General features: G+C 37.9%; 6 protein-coding genes across 8 annotated transcripts; 3 read left to right on the top strand and 3 right to left on the bottom strand.

The window, feature by feature from the left end:
• The first annotated feature begins 392 nt into the window (after positions 1-392).
• Positions 393-1947, top strand: LOC9316338 (B3 domain-containing transcription factor NGA1). The gene has a single exon (XM_021029997.1). The coding sequence runs from the start codon at positions 910-912 to the stop codon at positions 1846-1848; it is 939 nt and encodes a 312-aa protein (XP_020885656.1). The 5' UTR covers positions 393-909; the 3' UTR covers positions 1849-1947.
• Positions 1948-4401: 2454 nt separating this feature from the next.
• Positions 4402-5990, bottom strand: LOC9316339 (probable inactive purple acid phosphatase 14). The gene is made up of 3 exons (XM_021029361.1): positions 5637-5990; positions 4844-5525; positions 4402-4767 (listed from the first exon to the last, which is right to left on the bottom strand). Exons 1-3 carry the CDS (start codon positions 5932-5934, stop codon positions 4572-4574), a joined length of 1176 nt encoding a protein of 391 aa, XP_020885020.1. The 5' UTR covers positions 5935-5990; the 3' UTR covers positions 4402-4571.
• A 261-nt stretch (positions 5991-6251) lies between these two features.
• Positions 6252-7777, bottom strand: LOC9318157 (uncharacterized protein C594.04c). The gene is made up of 3 exons (XM_002882045.2): positions 7498-7777; positions 7145-7408; positions 6252-6928 (listed from the first exon to the last, which is right to left on the bottom strand). Exons 1-3 carry the CDS (start codon positions 7720-7722, stop codon positions 6449-6451), a joined length of 969 nt encoding a protein of 322 aa, XP_002882091.1. The 5' UTR covers positions 7723-7777; the 3' UTR covers positions 6252-6448.
• A 713-nt stretch (positions 7778-8490) lies between these two features.
• LOC9318158 (transcription factor 25) lies at positions 8491-11142 on the top strand. Its single transcript, XM_002880226.2, has 4 exons — positions 8491-8800; positions 9050-9582; positions 9685-10605; positions 10684-11142. Exons 1-4 carry the CDS (start codon positions 8630-8632, stop codon positions 10961-10963), a joined length of 1905 nt encoding a protein of 634 aa, XP_002880272.1. The 5' UTR covers positions 8491-8629; the 3' UTR covers positions 10964-11142.
• A 105-nt stretch (positions 11143-11247) lies between these two features.
• On the top strand, positions 11248-13055 carry LOC9316340 (probable plastid-lipid-associated protein 10, chloroplastic). Of its 3 annotated transcripts, XM_021028608.1 has the most exons (9): positions 11248-11344; positions 11449-11656; positions 11732-11851; positions 11948-12082; positions 12165-12260; positions 12335-12415; positions 12499-12588; positions 12671-12732; positions 12816-13055. In XM_021028608.1, the coding sequence occupies exons 2-9, from the start codon at positions 11504-11506 to the stop codon at positions 12931-12933; spliced, it is 855 nt and encodes a 284-aa protein (XP_020884267.1). In that variant the 5' UTR covers positions 11248-11344; positions 11449-11503; the 3' UTR covers positions 12934-13055. The 3 variants fall into 3 exon arrangements, with proteins under 3 accessions (XP_020884267.1, XP_020884266.1, XP_002880273.1); XM_021028607.1 differs by having other exon boundaries at positions 11248-11656; XM_002880227.2 differs by having other exon boundaries at positions 11248-11656; positions 12502-12588.
• Positions 12948-17020, bottom strand: LOC9316341. The gene is made up of 14 exons (XM_021028606.1): positions 16450-17020; positions 16065-16367; positions 15765-15944; positions 15508-15643; positions 15043-15371; positions 14629-14758; positions 14351-14482; positions 14198-14242; positions 14042-14121; positions 13872-13968; positions 13691-13780; positions 13522-13575; positions 13309-13374; positions 12948-13236 (listed from the first exon to the last, which is right to left on the bottom strand). Exons 1-14 carry the CDS (start codon positions 16857-16859, stop codon positions 13084-13086), a joined length of 2205 nt encoding a protein of 734 aa, XP_020884265.1. The 5' UTR covers positions 16860-17020; the 3' UTR covers positions 12948-13083.
• Between the last annotated feature and the right edge of the window lies 1 nt (position 17021).

The following is a 17021-nucleotide window of genomic DNA, read 5'->3' on the forward strand; positions in this document are numbered from 1 at the left end:
GTATTATACCAAGAAAAAAAATTAAGAAAGAGGAGGGGAAGGGAACCATAACCAAAAAAAAGTCAACAGTAAAGACCAAGACTAAAAAAGCTTTGTGAAACCAAAATTGCAGCAAACCCATAAAAGAAGTTTACTTTTCGATAATTAGCATTTATTAGGACGAGATTGTTGATTAATCATTTGATTATTTATAGTTTTAAGATCCTAAATCAAAGAAAAAACAAGAATTTCTCCCTAAGCCCACGACATTATCAGCTCTCTTCTCCTCATATCCCAACCATGCATCATCTACTTTAATTTGTATTCGTTGGACAAATCCGATTTTTATTTTTGTTCGATCTCAAGCATTTTAGGTGGCAAATGAATAATATGGGGAATTATTTAAAGAAATTTTATTATGCAAGGAAATAAAAAAAGAAAGAAACTAGAATGGTGGTAAAAGGACAATAAGGTCACATGAACTGAACCAGATTTATTCATGGGTCCCTCTAAATTGGTTCTCTTGCCCATATCTCTCCATCATTCTCATCATAACACTGCTGATTTCTCTCTTCTTGTTTTCTCATTCTTCTTCTGAAAAATCTTGACAACTTTTTTTTTGTTTTTGTTTTCTTTCTCTGGATTTAAAAGAGCTATAGCTATTGCTTGAAACAGTAAGAGATATAGATATAGAGAGACAGAGAAAGATGATGATCAGTGAAGTTAGGCTAAACCCACTTTCTATTTATGTATAATTAGGTCAATCACATCACCAATCTAACCTTTTCTCCTCCTCCAATTCTCTTCCTAAATCTAGGGTTTTGCTTGTATCTCCTCCTTTCTCAATTCCCTCCGGAAGCTGTGAATTCATCAAATTCCATTCTCAAAACCAATTCTTGGTCACACCCTTAAGAGATCTGGGTTCTAAAGATGATGACAGATTTATCTCTCACAAGAGATGAAGATGAAGAAGAAGAAGCAAAGCCCTTAGAAGAAGAAGGAGCAGGAACGAGAGAAGTAGCAGAGAGAGAGCACATGTTCGACAAAGTTGTGACTCCAAGTGATGTCGGAAAACTAAACCGACTTGTGATCCCAAAGCAACACGCAGAGAGATTCTTCCCTTTAGATTCATCTTCTAACGAGAAAGGTTTGCTTTTAAACTTCGAAGATCTCACAGGCAAATCATGGAGGTTCCGTTACTCTTACTGGAACAGTAGTCAAAGCTATGTCATGACTAAAGGTTGGAGCAGATTCGTTAAAGACAAAAAGCTTGACGCCGGAGATATTGTCTCTTTTCAAAGATGTGTCGGAGATTCAGGAAGAGATAGTCGTTTGTTTATTGATTGGAGGAGACGACCTAAAGTCCCTGACCATCCTCATTTCGCCGCCGGAGCTATGTTCCCTAGGTTTTACAGCTTTCCTTCGACGAGTTACAATCTGTATAATCATCAGCAGCAACGTCATCATCACGGCGGTGGTTATAATTACCATCAAATTCCGAGAGAATTTGGTTATGGTTACTTCGTTAGGTCAGTGGATCAGAGGAATAATCCGGCGGCTGCGGTGGCTGATCCGTTGGTGATCGAATCTGTGCCGGTGATGATGCACGGAAGAGCTAATCAGGAACTTGTTGGAACGGCCGGGAAGAGACTGAGGCTTTTTGGAGTTGACATGGAATGCGGCGAGAGCGGAATGACCAACAGTACGGAGGAGGAATCATCATCTTCCGGTGGAAGTTTACCACGTGGCGGTGGTGGTGGTGGTGCTTCGTCTTCCTCTTTCTTTCAGCTGAGACTTGGGAGTAGCAGTGAAGATGACCACTTCACTAAGAAAGGAAAGTCTTCATTGTCTTTTGATTTGGATCAATAATAATTATGATGAAATATTAGTTGGTATTTTAAGAAAAAATAATACACATATATAATTCTATATATATGACAACATAATGCATTGATTTCATTATAAATTTATCAAGGAAATGATATACAGTATGTTCTAATAATATGCATGGTTAATAGAAAACCGATATAGTCTTTTGTTATGTGTTCTTGAAAATGTTGATTATGTATATAGATGAAGTAGTACTTCTAGCATTTGTACGTCTTTTTTTCCATTGCTATCAGTTATATACCAATGGATCAAATTATTATTTACATTTGGCAAAACAGATCAAAGATTAAGTAAGAAGATTGTAAGTCTGTATATAGAGTAGGAAAAAATGGGTACAAATAAGTGAGATATTATAAGAAGAGACATGAACTAGGATTGGGATCAGTGTAAACCCATGTCTCTCTTGTATGTCTCTGTGGTCAGAAAGTTTCAGAGTTTGATGGGCTGTCTTAGAAAAGTGAATTGTCTCTATATATATATATGTATGTGTGTTTGCATTTTGTAATTATATGTATATATGTAGGTCATTAATTATTGTCCCTGCAATTAATTTGGTGATGGGTTTCTATGTTTGGTTACTAAATATGGCTGCTGCTGCTGCTTTTTCTCTGAAGCTATTGCTGGATATTAGTTAGGCAGAGTTGCAGGAGATGGGCAGTGACAAAACAATAATTAAAAATCTTGTTTCTTTATATCATTGTGATGTCTATATTAGCAAAAAGAGAAGAGCTTCGTTCTTTTCTTTTTTTTCTTGGGGCGATTGAAAAAGGTATGATCTGTTTTCACATATATTTTCTGATGCATTAGTTAAATTATGAGACCCTATATTAACAAAAGCTGAAGGCTATAAAATTACGAAAATTTAAAAATCAATTTTATTTTGTGGTCAGTTATGCTTTGTGTTTTGGGTTTCTCTTTGCGTCTCTTGGTCTGAGCCCTGAAGTATTATTACACAATACATATACATTGCAGAGACACATTTAATGTAAATAATATTATGTTTATACACATAGGTTATTACATGCATGTGATGATGATATGTAGATCGTATACAAGTAACTAGTATGATTTAATTATCACATTTGTGTACTATATAGCTAGCATCTAGTTATAGTTATATGATCTGGTTAAGCATTACTCATATGATGGTTATGGTTTTGTTATAATTTTATAACCGCATAAGTTAATCTCAAATTTATATTTAGGGTTTATGCATAGAGTATAGCTAACTCATCTCATACTAAAGGTTTGCAAATGAATTTTGGTGAAGTTTCAAGATGCATACGTCCTATATATACGTCCATAGCTAACATATAAGTTTTTAAAGTCGTGATATTAATCTATTATCATCAAACACATGTTTCCATGCATAAGTCGTATTTGAATGATTTTCAATTTTAGTTGTACCAGAGATTGCCATTTATTATAGTACATATTGTTACTTTAAGAAAAATCATTGAAAGATTACAGTTACGCATCTACTGAAGTTTCATTTTAGCGAGTGTATAAAAACAATAATTATATAGTTTTTTACGTTTTGTCATTTCAATAAACACTGATTAAGCTATAGATTTTTTGAGAGATTTGATTTGCAAATACTTCTATTACTTTTACAAATGAATCACGTTGGTTAAGTTGTTTGTAATTCTCAGTTTTCATCGATCCTTAATAAAAAATAAACCCTGAATAATTTGTTGTGATATTAAGTTTCACGAAAAAATTCTGGTAGAGTAGTAGTACATTTGAATAGATTCTGTGTTCACGAATTTTTTGAAAATATTCATAAAATGGCAATTTATGAAATTTCTCTAAAATTTTAGATTAGTCTAGCAAGATAGATACTTAGATCTGACCAAAAAAAAAAAGATAGATACATTAGAAAAAATAAAAATCTAGGATATAGCAAGATAGATACTTAGATCTGACCAAAAATAAAAAGATAGATACATTAGAAAAAATTAATCATGCTTAAGATTGGCTTTTGTACTCTCTTAAAAATCTAGGATATATATAAACGTTAATTATCAAATTTGGTGATTTATTTTTTCGTAATTCCTGGATTTGTTTCAATTTGATTTGGTGGATTATATAAACCGTAAGATGACTTCATATCTCAAGAGATCGATGTGAATGAGAATTTTAGAAATTAACTAGAGAAAACGTTATATTGAAATGACGTGACAACTGAAAACCCTAGTTAGAGGAGAGGATTGGGGATTTTCTCGACTCTGTTGGCGGCAAAAATCCCAGACAAAAACAACACACAATCTTTGATTGAAACATTCAAACGTCACGGCGTTTCAACGAGACAAAGTAAAGTATTATCCAAGTTTGACTTTGACCTCTGCGATTTCAGTATTCTAATATTGCTCACTCAGTCCCTACATTATAAACTCTTTATAAACATTTCCAGCGATTATTAAATTTACCAAGTCGAACCAATTTGACTCAAGTCATAAAATTAAAACTAATGTAACAAAGCAGAAAACTATAAGCTGAATGGTCTTCTTTTTTATTCTAGACAAAATAATAGATGGTAAATCATAAATAAAGAAAATGAAACATATCAAATCATTGTACAAGTACTCAGATTCATGATTAGTGTTGTGGTATAGTAGAGCAAGTAAACCCAAAATTTGGTTCAAGAGCTGCAATAAAACAAAAAGTAAGATCAGAACACCACTCCAAATGTTCAAGTTAATTTAAATTTGATATTGCTTACTTGTGTTCTTGGACCAAAGAAGTTGAGTATCAATTAAAGAATGATTCTTATCATCGAGCCGTTTCCAAGTTTTGATTGTAGCAACAGCTCCCCAACGTCCATACTTAGTCTTCTCAAGCTGAGCCTCAACTACTCTTGCTCTCCTTGCCCAACCAACCTTTCCATACCCATGATACCTAAAACCATTAAAACAAATTAACGTGTGTTACAAGTAAGGGTTTAATGAGTAAAACAGCGTGAAGTACAAGTTACCCGGCACCGCCTGCGTAACAAAGGTTGATCCCATGGAGTTCGGCACAGAAGTCGTTGACGTGGTCGTGACCGCTGAAAACACCCTTGACTTCACCTCTTTCGACAAGTTTGGTGAAGAAACCAGAGTTGATAGGTGGAGAACATGTAGATTCTTGTCTAACTCCAGTCATCTCGGTCGATTTGTTGAACAATGCAAATTCCGGCATTGGAATGTGGAGGTAAACCAATCCCGGTGCCGTACTATTCTGTGGAAATGGCCACCTCTTGTGTTCCATCTCAAGCCATTTAGAAGTGTGTTCATACCAATTCTGTTGAGAGGTTCTGACCCAATCATATTTGTAACCAAAGCCATCGAGCTTGGTGTAAGCTCCACCGTCGAGTAGATAGAGATTGAGAATGGATTTGAAGAAGAGAGGCGAGCCAAAAGGACCCTCGATTTGTAGATTGTAATTACCAAAACCGTCGATTTGGTATAGCCAAGCATCGGGAGGGTTTACTTGAGACAACGAGTTTGGGAGTTTCATGATGTATTTCATCATTGTTTCTCTAGTCATGTCGGATTCTTGGTCGTGATTCCCCAAAATGGCCACCCATGGAATCCCCGATTCGATGGCAGGAGCAAATGCCATGTCCATCGATTTTGCCACGTCTCTTGTCTCGCACAATCCATATACATTGTCTCCTGCATTGTTTTAGGGTTTTTTTTCCACGCATAAAAACACACAATTATTGTAATACAAGAGTAAAACCCTACACGCATAAAATTGTGTATATTATTTGAAGAATTTGGTACCAGAGAAGACGATGAGATCGGGCTTCTCGGAAGCGATAGTTCGCTTTAAAAAGGAGGTGGTGTTGAGATCGGAGCAGTAAGGAAATTCTGCAGGTGATACGTCTGAGCATTGCGTCTCTTTGCCAAAACCGTAGTGCATATCTGACACTTGCAGTATCTTGAACCGACCATCTGTATTAAACCGGAGCTGCCTTCTACCGAAGCCGTAGGCGGAAACGTGACATGTTGAAAGACATAAGTAGATCAAAGAAACACTTAGAACAGAGAATAAAACAAATCTCCTCCAAGCTTCCTCCATTCTTTTAGGTTAGTGACTATGAAAACTGGAGATGAGAACGAGAATAATGTGTTTTTTTTTTTTTTTTTTTTTTTGGTTATGTTGCACCCTGTTTTTATAGCATTTTTCGATTTGATTTTTTCCCAAAGATAAAATAGCATCAACTATATTTTATTCTAATGGTATATTCTACAATTTTATCAAGTATCTAACCATTTTGGCATATGCTTTTGATTTGTTGTTGACGAATATACATCAAATGAGAAAAACACCCTTCTTTTTTTTTTTGTGATTTTCTGAAACAAAATCAATTCATTTCTAGATAAAATAACTATGAATTTTAAAAACACTTATTAACACGACGACGACGAGCCCAAATAGACGGAAGAAAAACCCATTATAATGCAAATTTACACAGACCAAAGAAAACATCCCCAAGGAAACAAAGTGAGAGGAAAAAACACCAAAACAATGCTCATAATACACAATTAAGGATCTCTAGAAACCCTATTGAAACAAACTAATCACAGCTTCCTCAAGTGTTCTTGTCTTTAGTAGCAGCAACATGAGATTTGAACCATGGAATCCACACCGAAGTTGTCTTCTGATATGCTCTATAAGCTTCAGCTCTGTATTGTTGTTTCACCATCCGACGCTCGACAAGAATTGTTACATAGACCAAACACAGAGTATTGACCAATGCACCTATCAAAGTCCATCCTTGACCAAGGTTCCAAGCAAATATGACCAATCCCCACCACCACAATTGCTCTCCCAAGTAATTAGGATGTCTTGAGTAATGCCACAAACCCGTGTCGAGATTGGGGATCTTAGGCTTTCCTTGCTCCTTGAGTTTTTGGTTTCCGGTTACAAACTCGTGAAGCTGTGTGTCTGCGTAGTATGCCATGACGATTCCCGTCAAACAGATAGCCGAGGAAATGAAGTCCCAGATGTTTAGTGGCGCATCAACGGAATGGATGACATATAAGGGCAGACATATCCCAATGAGGAAGATCTGAGTAAATTTTGGAAAAAGAAGCCTAATGAGAAACAGAAAGCATATAAGCTAAGCAGCAAATATATACAGATTACTGGAAATTGTGGCTTCAAGGCTTTAACCAAAAGCATCTAATTTTCTCTAAATTGTCCTCATAAAGGCAGATACGTTATATGGCTAGATGAAAAACAAGCTCTTTGAAGCAATTCATCGAACAGGTGGTAGACATGTTACCTGCTGAGAAACGTAGACAGAGAAGAAGGAGAGCCACCACCAGTGTTTCCCGTACTGTTTCCGTAAGTCGTTGAACCTCCAGTCTTCTCTAGCGCCCCATTCCCAATTTTCCCGCCGGAAGTAGTTATGAGTCAACCTAATGCTCCAAATCCATGTCAGAGTTACGACAATCATGGATCTCAACTTATTGTACTGTGCCAATGGATGCGAAGCGAAGTAATGAACCAGCATTACAGGTATCACAGTCCAATACACATCGATCATCTGCAAATTTTTTTAAAAAAAAACTGAAGATTGAGAAAGAGATCATTTTTAACAAATGGGTAACATTTTTAGAGATTATGGATGCGTACCCAGTGGCTGGATTGGAGTAAACCGATGACCCAGAAGAGCACATTGACGTTTAAGAAGAAGAGAAGGTTTGCTAATAGAAGGGGATGATTCAAACACCATGAATGAATGAAAGAGAGCTCTGAATCTGAGGCTGGAGAGTGATTACGGAGAAATGTGAGGTAGAAGACGATAGAAGGAAGTGGAGCAAGGAATGCAATAATGGCGTTTCTAAGATTCCGATTCATTTTCTCTCGAATAAGTCGTTGATGTTGGCCTGTGGGAATTAAGGAGAAAGAGAATGCAATTTATAATCGCTTTGGTCTTTTGGGTTGTGTTATTTGTCGCGTGTATGGGCCCATATTGGCCCACTTTGATCACTGATATGATTAGAGTCTTCTGTTTAATTATACTTTTGGTGAAAATTAAAATATAATCAACTGTAGATAAAGGGGTTAGCTTTTTGTAAAAGAGCCGAAAATGTCAGTAATGAAGATAATAATTGGACTATGATTTTGTATCGTAATGATGATGGGTATAAAATATATACATTAATCTATATAAATTCAAAAATTATAAAGGAAAGTGGTTAAGCAGAAATAGGGACTAGTGATTATCAAATTTCAGAGCATGGGAAGAGGGAATCACAATAAAAGTGAATTTCGTGATTAGTTTACTTTTTGAAGTAAAAGTGAAGATATCACTAAAGAGATTAGTAGCGGTGCTCGTGGTGGCTCTAATTATTAGCTTAGCCGAAAGCATTGGATTCTAATTTAATCAGATTCTCCCATATCATATTAACCAACTTTTTATGCGGTCCAAATTCCAACTTTAATATAGTAAATTTATGCGTCCAGTTGTGAAAAATGAAAACGACGTCGATTGATGTGAAAAAGGGATTAAACAAACGATGTCGTTTCTTTCTTCCGCATCTCTGTTCGTTTTCTATCTCTCCCGGTATAGCAATCTACCATTATACCGGTTACAATGTACCGGTTAAGTATAAACCGGAAAGATTCCTTCTCCTCCTAAGGTCGAGAGAAGCGAGGGATTAGCGTGTGTATCGACGAGATATCATCTAGTCGGAGTCGCCGCCTTTCTCCGCCGTCTTGAATCGTCCTTGTTGGATTTTCCGAAGACGAAGCAGGAGTAAACATGTCTGGGAGGTTGCTGAAGAAGGTTCTCCAGGAACACGAAGAATCGAAACTCCAGAAACATCACGAAGAAGAAGAAGAAGATGAAGAAGAGGAAGAAGAAGAAGAATCAGGAGCCCGTTCTTCGATTAATCCATTCGATCTCTTGAACGACGGTGATGAAGATCCTGAGGTAGCTTCTAGATTTCACCTCTGATGATTAGATTGTTTGGTAGCTTATAGTATCTGGAATTTCATCCGCTTAGGTGTTTTAAGATAGCTAATGTCTCTGTGTTAATAAGTTTGAATGCAGATAGTGTGAATAGGTCGATCTTTAGATGTTTATGGTTTTTGTTTCTGATGTCTAGAGCTGATTCATGTTTTGTTGGTGGTAGGAGTAATGATTACAAAGTGTTTCTGTAACAATTGGGTTTGATTGCAGGAGATAGAGGTTGATGATGAGACTATAGTTGAGAAGAAGAACGAAGATGCGGATCATCAGTCAAAGAATGTTGATAATGTGCAGCCGGCGTCAAAGAATAAGTCGAAGAAAAAGAAAAAGAAGAAAAACAAAGAGAGTGCTTCTAATGTGGCTAAAGCTGAAATCACTTTGGATGAAACTTTGGAAGCACTTGGTCTCAATGCTAACTCTAAGCAAGATAAGGTTCAGGAGACAAAAGCAAATGCTGATTCTTCCAAAAAGGCTTCTTCACGATTTGTGTTGGAAGTAGATCCCAAGTATCTGAATCTTGAGAACGAGTTGAGGAGAATGTATGGTTCAAAGGCTATGAGATCATTTGAGAGTGAGAGTGGCTCTCAAGGTGGTAGTAGCTCTAGACAAGGACGAGGGGGTAGACGTGGAGTCCATCATATCACAAAGACGGTTCTGATATCTCCAAAGGAGAATTGGTCTCGCTGGGATAGATCTTTCTCAATGGAGTTTCTAGAGACTAAAGATGGTAACAACTACTTTAGGTAACAATTTGTACCGTTTTTTGTTTTTTTGTGGGTGTGTGTATAGAAATATAGACATTGAACTTTGTATATCTGATGAAATACTTTTCTTTTGATGTGTAGATATACACATTCATCCTCATATGAGCAGGCTCAGAGGGCATTTCGGGCTGCACAGGCTATCCATGATTTGAATGGTGTAGCAAGTGTCCTTATACACCATCCTTACCATATTGAGTCGCTCATAACTATGGCAGACTACTTTAAGTTTGTTGGTGAGCATGATATGGCTGCAGATTCCATTGGAAAGTGCTTGTACGGATTGGAGCGTGCATGGCATCCTATGTTCACTCCGTTCCAGGGTAATTGCCGGTTGGAGTTTACCCACGAGACAAACAAGCTGTTCTTCAAGACGCTTTTCACTCACATGAGAAACATGGACAGGCGTGGCTGTCATAGGTCAGCGTTGGAGGTCTGCAAATTCTTGCTTTCGTTGGACATGAGTGATCCAGTAGGCGCTTTGTTTTGTGTGGACTACTTTGCTTTGAGAGCAGAGGAGTATGCGTGGCTGGAGCAATTCTCGGAGGAGTACCGCAATGACAACTCATTATGGCTCTTCCCTAATTTCTCTTATTCGCTTGCTATAGCCCGAGTTTATCTCGAGAAGATGGAGTCTTCCTCTTCATCAGAAGCCACTCACGTAGATACTTCGAAGTCAAGCTCTTTGGATCTCATGACACAAGCTTTGAAGCTTCATCCAACAGTACTCAAGAAGCTAGTGGACAAGGTACCCTTAAAAGATCAGGCATGGACAAAGATACTCAAGCATTCTTACTTCCGATCAGATGAATCAAAGATCCCATCCTTGGATCACCTTATTAACTTATATGTCGAAAGGAATTACCTTATATGGAGGCTTCCAGATGTACAGAAGTTGCTTCGGAGTGCTGCTGATTTAGTCATTGAGTCACTGGAACAAAACGGAACCGAAGCCGAGAGCTGGCTTTGTGTAAGGAAAGAAGCCTTCTCTGCTGAGAATAACCAGTAAGCGTTTTGAACTCTCAATTGTCAATTTTATTTTTTTGGCTAGAGCTGATCACGTATGGTTCTAACCCGTTGCAGGTACTCTCATTTATCAACACATGATTTCTCTGATTCGATGCCAACTCTCCCACCAGACAATTTACAGAACTTTGTGGCTGATCCAAGAATGGTGGGAGGAGAGCAAATGGCTGGAGGCGGCGGGGGAGGTCAACAAGAAGCACCACCACGTCCACGTGATGTGGCAAATCGGAATCCATTTGCTGTGTTGTTTGAGTCAATACTTCCATGGGCTAATTTTGGAGATGAAGACGATGAGATTGCACGTGATGGTCACCACCAACCAGACAACAATGGCTAAATCAATGGCTCTAACTGAAGAAAGACGAAAACTGCTACAAATTTTACAAAATGTGGCCTTGCTTTTGTTGTACAGTGCCATTTTGATGGTTTAGTCTAAGGACTCGTGAAATTTGATACTTTGGGTAAATCGGATTTAGTCATTTTCAATTCATGTTTCTGGTGGAATAATTGACAGCTTTCATTGCCCAAAGGCTCGGTTTGGGTTGAGCCGGTTCACAATGTCAGGTCAAAATACGGCCACGTATTAATGTCGATTTCGTGCGATGAGTTATTTATCTTTAAAATAATAAATGTACAGTATTGAGTAATTACAGAAAATAAAGCTGTCCCTTCTTCCTCAGTTCTCAGGTATCGAGTAGCTAGCTTCTGAGCTTCGAAGGTATCGACTAAATATTTTTTCCTTTTTCTCGTAGACATTATTACTCTCAGGAATAAAAGATTTGAAATTTCGGAGAAAAAAATCTGATTTTTTTATGGGACAAGACAACTCGGTAACTCTTGGATAAGCTTTTATCCATCGGGTGGTGATTGTTCGAAAATGGATCGAATTGCGTCTGCGACCTTCTCTTGCCCTGCGATTTCAATGCCTCGCGTCTGTAGAGTCAACCCTTTTGGCTTAAACATTAACACCAATCATAGAAAGAGATTCTCGTGTCCTATAGCTGTAGCTTCTGGAGAGACGACGGCTCGGGTTTGTTCTCTGCACATTTTTGTTCTTTTGCTCGTCTGAAACAAATGATTTGAGTATGTTTTGGTGATCACTCAGGTCGTAGACAATGAACTTGACTTAGAACACAAGAAACACGATTTACTGAGAGCTGTTCAAGACACTCAACGAGGACTCACTGCCACTTCTGATCAACGATCTATCATCGAGGAGGCTCTGGTACAGTCATTGCCTTGGATACTGTTGTTTATTATATTGAGTGAAAGCTGCTTTTTGTTTTATTTTATGAGTCTGGATTTGGTAGAAACTTTTCAGGTGACTGTGGAAGGGTTTAATGGCGGTGAAGAAATCGATCTAGTGAAGTTAGATGGAACATGGAGGCTACAATATACATCTGCACCTGATGTTGTTGTTCTATTTGAAGCTGCTTCAAGACTTCCCTTCTTTCAGGTACTACTACCAATGATAATGAACAAAGCAGAGAGAGACTTTAGTTTGGGCTTCGGTTTAATCCTTTGTGGGTTTTGATCAGGTGGGGCAGGTCTTCCAGAAGTTTGAGTGCAGAGATCGATCAGACGGTGGGATCATTCGGAATGTTGTTCAGTGGAGTCTTCCAAGCTTGTTGGAGGTTTTTGCTTCTCTGCTTGTAACCCTTTCGATTTCATATATGTCCAAACAGTTACTGTAAATGATCCTTGGCAGGAGCAAGAAGGTGCAACACTTGTTGTTACCGCGAAATTCGATAAGGTCTGTAGTCGAAACATCTACCTTCAGTTTGAAGAGGTCAGTTAATTGTCTGCCTTTTCAGAGCTTTCAGAACTTTGTTTTGCCAGAAGCAATCTGATTTTAGTTCCATGGAATCCTAGCAGATAAGTGTTAGAAACATTAACATCAATGAGCAGCTTCAAGCTCTTATCGCACCTGCAATACTTCCTCGCTCATTTCTAAGCCTACAGGTGAAAAAAAAAAAAACACTTTCTAGTACTAATGCATGGAAACCAAGACGAACAAGCTAATAACTCGTTACTGGTTTTCCAGCTTTTGCAGTTTATCCGTACTTTCAAAGCTCAGATTCCAGTAACCGCAACCAGCCCAGGAAGGTAAACAATGATCTTTTGTTTATTTTTCATAACCTATGTTTTAAGATATGACTATGGATGCTAAAGATGTTTCTCTATTACAGGAGATCTGTAGGTGGACTGTATTACCTGTCGTATCTCGATAATAACATGCTTTTGGGTCGGTCTGTAGGAGGAGGAGGAGTATTTGTCTTTACAAAATCTCAACCCCTCGAGCTGTGAGAATCAGACAAATCTATAAAACTCTGTTTTTAACTGTATATCACAGAAAAAAGAAGAACACTATGTTAGCAGATTCTGTTTATGTACTGAAGATCTTGTACAATATAGCAAAAATGTTACTAGGTTGCTTCTTTCAAACACAGACTGTATTCAAACAAGCAGACTGCTCCATAGTTCTTTAAGAGAAATATAAGCCTGAGGACAAGGAACAGCCTGTAGCTTGGTGTTGCTATCGACCAGTGTCTCTGTTACTAGACCAAGTCTCACCAACGTGCTTATAGCTTTTTCTACTCGCATCTCAACCTGTTAGTGGATTTTAGTGAGTCAGCAACAAGGTCTAATAATGTTGCTATAAGAGTTCAATTTTAAACAGACCTTTATTTTGAAAGTGTCATACATGAATCTCTCGCATCTATCGCGAACTCCTTGATAAGACATATTCTGCAGGCAAATAGTTTATTCATAAGCATCTACGATAAAGCTTGAAGTTGAACTATCCTAATGAGGCATGGCATTAAGAGAAAAGAGTGACTGGTTATCTCTTTTTTTTTTTTTTTTTTTTGTGAACAGTGACTGGTTATCTCTAACCTGATTTTTTCCTGCTTGAAGAATAATTGCATATGTCAATATTGCCTCCTTGTACTGCAGATAATGAGTGATTGGAGAACAAAACTATATTCAGCAAAGATATTCCATATGAAATCGTTCATTCAAATTTCCAAAGGAATAAGAAAGGGAGAAATGAATGAGATCTTGCCTGTTGCTGCTCCGAGGCATCCAAAAGGAAATGGACAGAACCAAAGCCACTGGCTAAGGTTTTCTCAAAAAGTGTCTTGTTTACTAACAACTGAGGAAGTAGATCAAATGCAAGGGAAATTTTCAAAATTAAACACTGACCCATTATAGTAAAGAGAGTATGAATCTGAGTTTCAGCTCACTTGATATCTATCCCATGTCTGCTTGTAACCCAAAACCACGCGTGTTGCATATATTAACAGAGCTGTGATGGCGATCACGTCAAGAAAGAATGCTGATCTGTGTAGCAAAGGACTAATCTTAATTCTTTGTTTCTGTAAGCGGCACAAAAGGAAGAGGATAAGAGATATACGGGGATGATGAGATGTTCTCAAACTTGTAGTTTACAAAGTATGCCGTAAGTCCCAAAATACTAGCTATATCCAAACGTACCTAACAAAAGATTCCAAGGATTGGGTCAACAAAGATAAGATCAACAAAATTGAGTCTGTAATGCAACCACACTTACTGTATCTATGATGCGAAAGTAAAGCTTCTTGTGGGGGAAAATTACCTACATACAACAGTGAAAGAAAAAATGGTGGTTAAAACTACAGGGAAAAGCTCACTGGCAGAAAAGAAACATGAGGAGACACTCATGATGTCGATGTAATATTCTTACAGGTAAATCTGGAATTGGAATTCTTTCAAATATCTCCAATTGTAATGATGATCGTGTTTCATCTTTATTCTTATCATCTTTTTCACTTGCATCCTTCGTGTAAAGCAAAATTAGTTCTTCAAATGCAGGCTCCTATTCACCAAAAGGCATAAACAAACAGAGTCATCTAATGAATGTGATCATGTGGCCATAACTTATGATTCATTCATATAAAGAAGTTTGACAGTGCACTACAGACTGAAAGAAATGCTATTATTTGCGTAGAAAAAAAAGAATACCTGCAGAGTTGAAGGTGATAAAAGAATGGAAATCGAAGTTTTTATTCTTTTCCAGACATCATTTCCACAAGCTTTCTTTGAAGCAGGTTTCCATATATCAGCCAGTGTCATCCTTGATAAGAAAATCGGCCTGAGTGAAGAATAATTTACTTCTTAGCTCAAATCTCTAATCAGGTCGAAGATTTAGAAAAAAATGATGCAATTAATATTGTGTTTCATTTAATGGTTCAAACAAGTGATACAAACACATTTAGGAACTTTCAGACTTGATTTTACTAAGTGAACATACAGGTTCATTCGCGCAATCAAATCCATGAAAAACATATCTAATATTGACATAGAAGAGATTTTTCACATTCATCAAATAGAGACCAAAAAAAAATGTCAAGATGACTGAGAAAAAAGGTCACTCACCTTAAATAAGGTTCAGATGCATTACTGTCATTAGCTAGCTCAGATGGTGTTTCATAATCAGGAGAAATGAAACCAATCCAACCAAGCAACTTTCTGAAGAGCTTTGCGCGAGGACCAACAGGTGTCAGAAGCCCCTCATACCGACTGACCGCCCTTTGTGCTGCTAACCGCATGGGGAGGACTGAATCTGGAAGGAACCCCTCTTTCAAGAAATTATCAGAAGTTTGGTCAAGATATGATTCCTTAAAAAGGGATAGGTCCTTGAGCCAAACTTTCATTCTCTCTGATAAATCTTGAATTTCTTGAGTTTGAGAAGCCTCACGTAAAGCCTGTTTATGAAATTTGAAGAAAAAATGTTATTCAAGTTTAAAAATTAACACAGCTCAAAGGTTTTTGAAATAGTAACACTGCATACAATAAATGCAAAAAATTTCCCATGGTCATATAACATAATAGGAGTCATACCTTGTTTATCAATTTTCCAACTTTTCTCAAGGGTTTTGCAATAGTAGAGAAGATTCCTTGTAGAACTTTAGACTGGATATAGTCTAGCTTCTCCACAAGTAACAAACCCTTCTCCTTCTCAGTTGCAAATCCACGCCTGTAAAGAAGATGAAATTCATAAGCAGATTCTCCATACAGAACTAGATAGCACATTGGCAAGACAGAACAAGAAGTAGATAGCACAGTTTTAGAAACGCATCAAAAGATATAACATTTACCTGAAAACAATAGCATTAGACTCTGATGCCTTCTTCCAATCAACGTATACAGGCAAAGTAAGAAGGTAATCCGTGTTCAGAGCCGATGTCAATGCCAAATCCCTAGCTGAAAGCTCTTCAAAACCGGCATTGTCTAGGAGCTGAATGAAAGAACGCTGGAACCGGGTTGCAGCCATTACACTGCATTCGAGTATTGTCAAGTTACATTCAGATTTTCAAAAACCACTCTCAAATCTTCTACCAATGAAAGTACATGTTTTACTTCAAAATTCGCCAAAAATACAGGATAATTTCTAATACCTTTCAGCAGAACGTTTCTTTGCATCTTTGCCAGAGGATATTAAAAAGTTCCAAATGTCGAAACCATCAGCCAAAGGGAATGATAAACCATCGTATCCATTAACACTCCTAGGTTCAGAGTTCTTGACATTCGAGTTAAGTTCCTCCTCTGAGTCAGTTTCTCCACCTGAAGTAGAACTTTCTTCGTCATCCGATGAATCACCACCAGTCTTTACCTCCTCCAGGGACTGAGTAGCGACGAAATCAGCTCTCATTTGCTCTAAAATCCTCTTGTGCTCCGCGTGAAGGATAGAGTCTAAGCACCTAAAAGAGTTCCAAAAACAGCTCAAGAGAGAGTCCAAGATGCAATTCGTGTTAGTTTAGGAGTTATATATATTCAGCTTACGAGGAAAGGAGGATGAAGATATCAGTGTCTCCGTCTTGAGAATCGAGGAGCTTCGTTACAATACCATTAACGAGATCAGACTTGGAGAGATTGATGTATTTCTCACGAGGAACATGAATACTCGAAATCCCCTCCTCCTCCTCCTCCGAATCGTCATCTTCTACTCCTCCTTCACGTCCATCTTCCGCCGGGGGAAGCTCGTCTTCCACCTTCCAGCCACCGCCGTTTTTAAGCTCAGTTAAGCTGCCAATCGCTCGTTCCGATTCTCCGGAGACCACACCAAGAGGTGCAAAAGTTGCCGCATCCGTAAGTCGACAACGAACAAAACGACGACGCAAAGACGGCGATAACGGCTTAGATCGAGATGGAAGAGCGACGAAGCTAGTAGTGAGGTTTCGAAGAGATAACATAATGGATCTGAATCTTTAGCTGAAACGAGAGATTCAGAACACATTTGTAGAAGATTCGTGACCATTTGCCGGAAAATTGGATTTTGATTTGCTCCGCCCAGAAAAAATCGAATAAAGACGAAATTGTGAATTAACGGCTCAAAACGACTCAGACGCGTGCGT

The sequence above is a fragment of the Arabidopsis lyrata genome (assembly GCF_000004255.2).
Source record: "Arabidopsis lyrata subsp. lyrata unplaced genomic scaffold ARALYscaffold_4, whole genome shotgun sequence".
In the NCBI taxonomy this organism is placed as follows: Eukaryota; Viridiplantae; Streptophyta; class Magnoliopsida; order Brassicales; family Brassicaceae; genus Arabidopsis; species Arabidopsis lyrata.

Bases quoted from the DNA above. Each gene is read 5' to 3' on its own strand.
- LOC9318157 (XM_002882045.2), bottom strand. From the start codon at position 7,722: ATGAATCGGAATCTTAGAAACGCCATTATTGCATTCCTTGCTCCACTT. The intron at 7,409-7,497 runs GTACGCATCCAT...AAAAATTTGCAG, and splicing joins TACTCCAATCCAGCCACTGG to ATGATCGATGTGTATTGGAC. The intron at 6,929-7,144 runs GTAACATGTCTA...AAATTTACTCAG, and splicing joins CTGTCTACGTTTCTCAGCAG to ATCTTCCTCATTGGGATATG.
- LOC9316338 (XM_021029997.1), top strand. From the start codon at position 910: ATGATGACAGATTTATCTCTCACAAGAGATGAAGATGAAGAAGAAGAA.
- LOC9316341 (XM_021028606.1), bottom strand. From the start codon at position 16,859: ATGTTATCTCTTCGAAACCTCACTACTAGCTTCGTCGCTCTTCCATCT. The intron at 15,945-16,064 runs GTATTAGAAATT...ACTCGAATGCAG, and splicing joins AAGAAACGTTCTGCTGAAAG to TGTAATGGCTGCAACCCGGT. The intron at 13,576-13,690 runs GCAAGATCTCAT...CATTATCTGCAG, and splicing joins ATGCCTCGGAGCAGCAACAG to TACAAGGAGGCAATATTGAC.
- LOC9316340 (XM_021028607.1), top strand. From the start codon at position 11,504: ATGGATCGAATTGCGTCTGCGACCTTCTCTTGCCCTGCGATTTCAATG. The intron at 12,261-12,334 runs GTTTTTGCTTCT...GATCCTTGGCAG, and splicing joins GTCTTCCAAGCTTGTTGGAG to GAGCAAGAAGGTGCAACACT. The intron at 12,733-12,815 runs GTAAACAATGAT...TCTCTATTACAG, and splicing joins ACCGCAACCAGCCCAGGAAG to GAGATCTGTAGGTGGACTGT.
- LOC9316339 (XM_021029361.1), bottom strand. From the start codon at position 5,934: ATGGAGGAAGCTTGGAGGAGATTTGTTTTATTCTCTGTTCTAAGTGTT. The intron at 5,526-5,636 runs GTACCAAATTCT...AAAACAATGCAG, and splicing joins CGATCTCATCGTCTTCTCTG to GAGACAATGTATATGGATTG. The intron at 4,768-4,843 runs GTAACTTGTACT...TAATGGTTTTAG, and splicing joins TGTTACGCAGGCGGTGCCGG to GTATCATGGGTATGGAAAGG.
- LOC9318158 (XM_002880226.2), top strand. From the start codon at position 8,630: ATGTCTGGGAGGTTGCTGAAGAAGGTTCTCCAGGAACACGAAGAATCG. The intron at 9,583-9,684 runs GTAACAATTTGT...TTTGATGTGTAG, and splicing joins GATGGTAACAACTACTTTAG to ATATACACATTCATCCTCAT. The intron at 10,606-10,683 runs GTAAGCGTTTTG...AACCCGTTGCAG, and splicing joins TTCTCTGCTGAGAATAACCA to GTACTCTCATTTATCAACAC.